The sequence below is a fragment of the Piliocolobus tephrosceles genome, chromosome 17 (assembly GCF_002776525.5).
Source record: "Piliocolobus tephrosceles isolate RC106 chromosome 17, ASM277652v3, whole genome shotgun sequence".
NCBI lineage: Eukaryota > Metazoa > Chordata > Mammalia > Primates > Cercopithecidae > Piliocolobus > Piliocolobus tephrosceles.
In genome coordinates, this window is record NC_045450.1 from 17133311 (window position 1) to 17142118 (window position 8808).

Here is an 8808-nt window from a genome sequence, read left to right on the forward strand (position 1 = left end):
ACAAACCAGGAGTTGCTGAAAGGGGTTATAAGTAGGAAAATAGAAATCAGGCTTCTTTAGAAAAATCTCCATAGACCTTTCAAGGTCTGAACTGAATCCTGTTGATCATTCATTTATGCCTTCAATAAATAGTATCCTTTTAATTCCTACTGTATTCTAGGCACTTTGCTAGGCACCAGGGCAGGGGCGAGGGGACGGAAGGCGCTGGTCCCTGCTGATCCACAGGGTAGTAGAAAAATACCAGGATTTCTTAAGTCTGGGAGGGACGGCAGCCCCTGCAGGAACGTCAGAGCAGTAACTACCTCTGTTACTCTCAGGATGCTTTTTTTTTTTTTTTTTTTTTTTTTTGTTTTTGACGGAGTCTCTCTCTGTCTCCCAGGCTGGAGTACAGTGGCCTGATCTCAGCTCGCTACAACCTCCACCTCCTGGATTCAAGCGATTCTCCTGCCTCAGCCTCTCGAGTAGCTGGGACTACAGGCATCCGCCACCACTCCCGGCTAATTTTTGTATTTTTAGTAGAGACGGAGTTTCACCATATGGGCCAGGCTGGTCTCGAACTCCTGACCTTGTGATCCGCCCACCTCGGCCTCCAAAAGTGCTGGAATTACAGGCTTGAGCCACCGCGCCCAGCCCTCAGGATGCTTTCTTAGTCCTAATCTTTAGTCTCTGTCCTGATGAAAACTGAAAGCAAGCTACGTGCCAGTGAGTGTACACGGATGGCAGCCACCCCTGGTAGGCAGTAGGGATTCGGTTGATATGTGTTGGGTGGGTGAATGACTGAGAGAGTGAATGAATTAATGAATGGGAGGCAATATGTAGCATAGTGGATGAGAATGCAGCCCCTGGGGTTGGACTTCCTGGGTTCCCATTCTGGCTCTGCCCCTTCTGACCATAGCGAGTTATCTCACTTCTCTGAGACTCAGTTTCCACATCTGTAAAGTGAACATAATGACAGGGGTCTCCCCTTTATGGATTTGGGAGCATCAAATGAATGAACATGTCTGCCTGGCACACTGTAATCCCTCAGCAAATATTAGCAGTGGAGCTGTGTACCCTGGGTAAAGAATGGACTGACATAGTAACTCTTGCAAGAACAATGAGAAACTAGATCAGCTCCTATTTCCCCTGCACATAGGAAATCTCAGAATGTAGGTGTGTGTATCCACACCCGACCTTCATGCACACACACACATTAGAGTTGCTAATTATGGGAAGACAACAGAGGCAGTGCAAGCTCATACTGTACCCGTTATTTGCCCCAACATGCCTACATGCTTTGTCCTCATAAACCACTAAATGAATCCACCTGGGGGAGATCTCTTTTTTTCAAATTAGACGACCCCTGATTTAATTTGATTTGAAATAGCCACAAAGCTCATTGTCAGGAATCTCCCTAGTTCATTCATTTTTTGGTCAAGCCATTCACCTGTTCATTCAACAAACATTGCTCGAGCACCTACCGTGTACTAAACATGGTAGTAGGCACCAAGAAAGAGCAGAGAACCAGCCAGGTAAAGCCCCCGTTCACACAGAGCTTATATTACAGCTGGAGGAGATAAGGAATAAATACATCGACAGACAACTCTGAGATAGTGCTTATCACCACTGGTAGGAAGAAAATAAAATGGTAGGGAATGACACAGATTGACTGAAGGTCTGTTTGAAATTTGGGATGGGGCAGTGGTGAGGTAAAGACTCTGTGAGGCAGCTTTAGACATAAGGGGCCGGCCGTGCAGGGAAGGCGTATTCTACACAGGGCAGATGGTGCAGGAATGCTGAGCTGGAAATGAACCTGCCTTGATTGAGGTGGCTAAAACAAGGCATCCTGGCAAAAGATGGGGAGGGGGTCATGGAGTTGCAGGACGGGGCGAGCTCAGACTCTGAGTGCGCTAAGAAGCCTGGGGGCACCAGTAAGAGGACATTTTACCAGGCCTTTCTGACTACAGGATATAGAAGAAATTACAGGTGGCACAAGGGGAAGGAGGGAAGCCCAGAGAGGATTGCGGTGGGTCACAGGCGCACACATCCCCAGCTGGCTGGCAGGAAGGAAGGATCGCAGGATGACTCTCATGCTTACGTTCCAGCTCTAGGTGCCTTGAGAAAGCCAGAGCTGTCTCTTCCTAGGAAACCTATTTAAACCCCCATAGATGACAGGCAATGCTCAGGGTCTCTAGCGTATGATAGAGCAGCTGCAATAACATAACCTCTATTCTTGTTCAGAACCATTGCACAAAGTGGAGGTGTGTGATTTGGAAAACCAAGGACAGAAATGGAAACCAGCTATACCTGTTGAGTGGCAGGGTGTATGTTTCTGTGGAATGGCCTGCAAGCAAGGCATTCATTCATTCATTCATTCCCTCATTCAGTCCATGTTTGGTTTTCTTTTCAAAGCACACGCCATACACCAGGCATAGAGAGGCTCAGTGGTTTAATAAGAGGACCACAGGCCTTGTGATCCTTCAGACTGAGTCCAGATCCCAGATCTTCTGCTTATAAGCTATGCAACCTTGAGCAGGTGACCTAGTTGGAGCGTCAGTTTCTTCATCTGTAAAATGGGTATATGAAAGCTAACAAAGGGGATCCTAGGCCTTCCTGAGACCTAGCACCCTAGTTCAGGCCCAGTGACTTCAGAATTCACTCCCCTGTTTTAGGTCGGCACTGACTGGGATGCCAAGGAGCGGCTGTTCCGCAACTTTGGGGGTCTCCTGGGGCCCATGGATGAGCCGGTGGGTATGCAGAAGTGGGGGAAGGGGCCCAACGTGACCGTGACCGTCATTTGGGTGGATCCCGTCAACGTCATCGCAGCCACCTACGACATCCTGATTGAGTCCACTGCCGAATTCACGCACTACAAGCCCCCTTTGAACTTACCCCTGAGGCCTGGGGTCTGGACAGTGAAAATTCTCCACCACTGGGTGCCAGTTGCAGAGACCAAATTCCTCGTTGCGCCTCTGACCTTCTCCAACAGGCAGCCCATCAAACCGGGTGAGTACTCCCAGTATCTCTGTGGGGGAAATATTCCTTCCCCCGGAGAACCTGAGGGTCTTTGATGATGGTAGGCAGCACTGCTCAGATGTAGGGTAAGCAGCATCCTTGCAGAACAGCACTCCTTGCTCTCAGTACTTTTCTCTGCGTTTCCCTAGAGAACCATCTAATTTCCTACCCGCACACTGAGATGTCATCTGTGTAGTTATTAGGTACCTGTTTGTTAGATGCTCTCCCACTGAACTTCCGGAAGGCCTAGATCATATTGAAGACAAGCTGGGAAATATATCCAGGCAGGTATTAAGGATCAGCAGATCTTGTTGACTATTTTAAAAAATCCAGAACAGGAATTTCTGTTCATCAAAAATATGATACACCAGGTGGAAAAGATGAACCACCTAATAGTGGAAGACACTTGCTACATTATTTTAAAGTACTCATCTTCAGAATTTATAAAGAAATGCCATGAATCAGAAGTTGGCCAATCCAGCCCACTACCTGTTTTTGTAAATAAAGTTTTATTGGAGCACAGTCACCATGCTCATTCATTTACACGTTGCCTGCTTCTGCTTTAGAGCTACAGTGGCAGAACTGAATCATTGTGACAGAGACTGCATGGCCCACAAAGCCAAAAATACTTACTATCTGGCTCTTTACAAAAAAAAAAAAAAAAAAACCAACTCTGCTATAAAAGAGAGGAAAAAAATGGAGGAGAGAATATGAATGGCCCCTCACACCCAGAAAAAAGATGTTCAGCCTCATTAAAAATGAGAGAAATGAAAATTTAAAGCAAAGAGAGGTTCCACTTCATACCCATATTATTGGGAAATGCATGACAGATAAGAACCTGTGTTACTAAGGCTAGGAGTAACAGGCATTCATGCAGTGCTAGTGGGAGGGTGAAGTGCTAAGATGAGATGAGTTTAGAAAATGGTTTAGTATCTCCTAGTAAAGCTGAACATACACACACCCTACCATAGACATTTCACTCCCAGGTATAGGCCCTAGAGACTTGTGCAGAAATGCTCACATGAGAATTATTCTTAATAGCACAAAACCAGAAACAGTCTGATTGCCTGACACTGGAAAGGAAAAGCAATTGGCTGCGTGTTCATACAATGGAATATTAGGCAGCAGTGAGTATCAGTAAAGCATGGCATGTGTTGGCTTGGATGAGTCCCTAAAACATAGTGTTGAGGGGGAAATATCATAGATAAATCATTATGATGCATTTATGTCAAGCTCAAAAACAGGCAAAGTCAACAATATCTTATTTCATGTGTCAAAGGCAGCTGTTATGTGTCAAAGGCATGTGTCAAAGGCAGCTGTTAGGAAATGAAACACGAAATTAACACGAAATTCAGGTCAGGGACTGGGATGTCGGTTCCTAACCTGCCTTTTTTCTTTGTGCATTCAAAGGGTTTACGTTTATACTTCTATTTCCCCTCTTTTCACCTCCTTTTATTAAGGGGAAAGCCTTTCTCCCTGCTCAGATCCTACCTCTAGAGAAACCACTGCCAACAGTTTGGTGCGAATCCTTTTAGAAGTTTTTTAATACTTTTAAAGCATAAACATAACACACATCATAAATCACAAAACCTTTGCTATTTTTAAAAAATGAAATCATACATTTTGTACTGTAAGATCCCTTTTTTTTTTAACTTTCTAAGTCAGTATATATGAAGCTACCAGCTACATGATATACCACTGGGTTGAAGACCCACAATGTATCTGTTCCCCTATAGGTGAACACGTTAAGTTTTTGTTGTTGATGATGATAATGATGTTATTGGTAATACTGCAAGAAAAAGTCTGTTTTTAAAAAAAAAAAAAAAAGTAACTGAGGTTGGCTGGGTGCCATGGCTCATACCTGGCCTCCCAAAGTTCTGGGATTACGAGGCAGGTAGATCACCTGAGGCCAGGAGTTTGAGACCAGCCTGGCCAATATGGTGAAACCCTGTCTCTACTAAAAATACAAAAATTAGCTGGGTGTGGTAGCACACAACTGTAGTCCCTGCTACTTGGGAGGCTGAGGCACGAGAATCACTTGAACCTGGGAGGCGGGTGAGCCGAAATCGTGCCACTGCACTCCACTTGGGTGACAGAGTGAGGGTCTATCTCAAAAAAAAAAAAAAAAGAATTTAGGTCTGGCTCTTTTGCCTAGGCTGGAGTGCAGTCATGCAGTCCTAGCTCACTGCAGCCTCAAGCTCCTGGGCTCAAGTAATTCTCTCACCTCAGCCTCTTAAGTAGCTGAGACTACAGGAGTGTGCCGCCATGCCCGGCTATTTTTTTTTTTTTTTTTACTGTTTTTGTAGGGGTGTGGTCTCACTGTGTTGTCCCGGCTGATCTCAAACTCCTGGCTCTAACCAACCCTTCCACCTCGGCTACCCAAAGAGCTGGGATTACAAGCATGAGCCACCCACCACACCCAGCCCCGACAAGGAAGAGTCTTAAACATCAAATTGTACGTCCCTGTGCAGGCACATCCATAACACAAACTTTTAGAAACAGGATGTCTGGATCTGTCTGTATTTGGAATTGTTCATGTCCATCTAACAGATCACAAACTCAAAAACCAGAAATGCATTACAGCCTGTTAGCTTCAAAGAGTTCTGGGTTGGGTGCCCTTTAGCTAATGATGCAAGGGGATGGGGACGCAGCAGTGGGGAGGTTTGGGAAAAGCTCTCAAACCACTTTTTCCTCTGCTCTCACACCACCATAATCAACACAGAAGACTTCCGTGACAGCAAAATACGTGGGGGAATGTTCCCCATCAGCAAGCAAGCAATCAGTTCTGCAGTGGACACCAACTGGGTATCCCCCAATTCAGTTCCAACATTCTCCACCCAGAGGTAGCATCAGTCACCACAGAGTGAGGGCTCAGTGCCGTAAGACCACCCCCTCCTGACAGCTAATCTCAAGTCTGGGTCTTTGGAACTTCTGACCAAGTGGTTTCAAATTGGGGTTCCCACAACCCCCTCTTTGGGCTCAATTACTCTGCTAGAGCAGCTCACAGAACTCAGGGAAACACTTATGTTTATTGGTTTGTTATGACATATTTTAAGGGATACAGATAAACAGCCAGATGAAGCTATACAGAAGGCAAGGTCTAGAGGGGCCCTGAGTGCACGAGCTTCTGTCCCCATGGCATTGGGGTGCCCACCCTCCTGGCAGGTGGATGAATCTGTCCCCAGGGCATTGGGGTGCCCACCCTCCTGGCAGGTGGATGAGTCTGTCCCCATGACATTGGGGTGCCCACCCTCCTGGCAGGTGGATGAGTCTGTCCCCATGGCATTGGGGTGCCCACCCTCCCGGCAGGTGGATAACTTCTTCCTTACTTTCCGGTGAAGAAGCTGCCACATGTTCAGCTCTGCAGAAGCTCCTCAAACTCCGTCCTTTGGGCCTTTTATGAAAACTTCATTGGTTATCCATGATTGAAGCATGACAACCGTGTCAAAATGTGATTGGACAAAAAGGGTCTGCCCTAACCCAGCAAGGCCTGTCTGTTCAGATTCTCCTTGGCCTCTCTGTGCAATAATTCCTTCCTCCAGGGTGTGCGTCAGGGCCGTCTCTGGAATGAGAGTCCTATCACCCACAATCTGATTAGACTCCGGCATTGGGCAGGAGAAGGGGGACAGGAGGAGGCCAGAGAGAGAGAGATTCTATTTCCTGAGTCCTAAAGTGCCCAACACTGTAACAAGGGTTACAGGAGTTCTGAGCCCAGAACCATGGACAAAACCACTATGACGGCTGGGTGCAGTGGCTCACGCCTGTAATCCCAGCTCTTTAGTAGACTGAGGTGACCTTGAGGTCAGGAGTTCAAGACCAGCCTGGCCAATGTGGTGAAACCCCATCTCTCCTAAAAGTACAAAAAATTAGCCAGGCATGGTGGCGGCTGCCTGTAATCCCAGCTACTCAGGAGGCTGAGGCATGAGAATCGCTTGAACCCAGGAGGCAGAGGTTGCAGTGAGCCAAGAACACACCACTGCACTCTAGCCTGGGTGACACAGCAAGACTCTATCTCTAAAACAATAAGTAAATAGGCCAGACACAGTGGCTCACGCCTGTAATCCCAGCACTTTGGGAGGCTGAGGTGGGCACATCACCTGAGGTCAGGAATTCGAGACCAGCCTGACCAACATGGAGAAACTCCATCTCTACTAAAAATACAAAATTAGCCAGGCTTGGTGACGCGTGCCTGTGATCCCAGCTACTCGGGAGGCTGAGGCAGAATCGCTTGAACCCAGGAAGTGGAGGTTGCGGTGAGCTGAGATTACACCACTGCACTCCAGCCTGGGCAACAAGAGCGAGACTCCGTCTCAAAAAAATCAGTCAATCAATCCTCTATCATAGCAGTGTCAAAGTGAACGCTCAGCTTCTGCTGTCTTTGTGCAGAGCAAGCAGAAAGATAGAGACCTCATGTTTTCTTGAGCTGGAAGCCTGCTCCTTCTTCCCCTGTGAACCAGGCAAACGACAGCCCCTCCAGAGCTGACCAGGCCCAATCCCAGCCTCTTAGAGGTCTTAGGTTCCTTCTTGATCAAGTTCATATCTTTAGCATCCCTAAGGATTTCCAATGCCAGACATGGAGGAGAGGGGTGTAAACGGCTGTGTCTTCGCTGCTTCAGGTACACCTGCTGGACAGAACGAAGCAGTGCTCCTGAATACACACCCACGCCAGTAGAGTAGCCTGGTAGCCATTCATGGGGTCCTGATTTTTCCAGTGTTTTCTTCTAGGGTTTCTAAGGAAGGCAGGGATCTCCCTACACACGCCCAGGATAAACTCAGGGGTCGTATTACCCCCACCAAGAGCAGCCCTCCTGTCCTCAGTAATTGTATTTGTTAGCGATATTCCAATGAATGACAATGAACACGAAGGTGGGAGCAATGCAATTTGTAAAATGATTCATCAAGAGTAATTTTCTATTGATGCGTCCCTGGTAATCGCAAGAAATCCGATGAGGTGGAATTGAGGAAAATTTAATTATAGAGGCGAGCATCGCAAGCTAATATTGTAATAGCGTTTCCCACATTAACCTCATTTCTCATAAGGGTTTTTTCCATCAACCACAATGTTTGGTTCCCAGTGTTCACGTATTTGTTAGATGTTCTTTTCCCTTTGAATGTCCTGCCTTTTGTCAGTTTCAGTATCTCCTTATTCTCCACTTTCTCACTCTGCAGAACGGAGGTGCTGAGGGGCTCTGATAGAGGAATTAGGGCCTGCACCAAAGATGGCAGGCCCTGTTCTCCTGGCAGGTGGGGCTGGAGCTACCCACCCTACCCTGTATTAGAGAAAGATGGGTTAGGACCAGACTTCCAAACACAGTGGCTCCTAACTACCATGAGAGAAAGTAGCTTTGCTAAACCCTTGTAAGACAGAGTATGTGCTCAATGATGGCTCACCTCCTTCCTCCCACTTGTGCCCATCCAAACCACAGAACCCAACCCTTTTGCTTCCTGGGGCATTGGGAATTAAAGGAATGACGATCTTGTCTGTGTTAGTCAAGGCATATTTTGAATTCATCTGCTATTCTCATTGCTTTTAGAAGGGTAAGCATATGGTCTTTCTTCCTTCTTCTTGCCTACACTAGACACTTGTTAATCATCCAGGCTATCCTGGGTGCCTTTGGTGGTGGCAGCTGCTGTCAGGCAAACAGGAAGCACTGTCTTCTGAACATTGCATTATCTTGCAAGGTTTCTTGTAATCCTAGCTATCTCAGCTCTTGCAAAACCTGATTTGGTAAAGCACAACTCACCAGACTCACTGGCCAGCCTTTCTAAAAAAAAAAATATATATATATATATATATATATGTGTGTGTGTGTG

General features: G+C 46.7%; 1 protein-coding gene across 1 annotated transcript in view; it reads left to right on the forward strand.

Annotated features, from left to right (window-relative positions):
- XYLT1 (xylosyltransferase 1) overlaps positions 1-8808 on the forward strand; it is a 373789-nt gene that overhangs the window by 355736 nt on the left and 9245 nt on the right. Inside the window, exon 11 of the mRNA XM_023189714.3 lies at positions 2652-2985. Coding sequence (XP_023045482.1) covers positions 2652-2985 — 334 coding nt within the window. The remainder of the gene's footprint in view (positions 1-2651; positions 2986-8808) is intronic.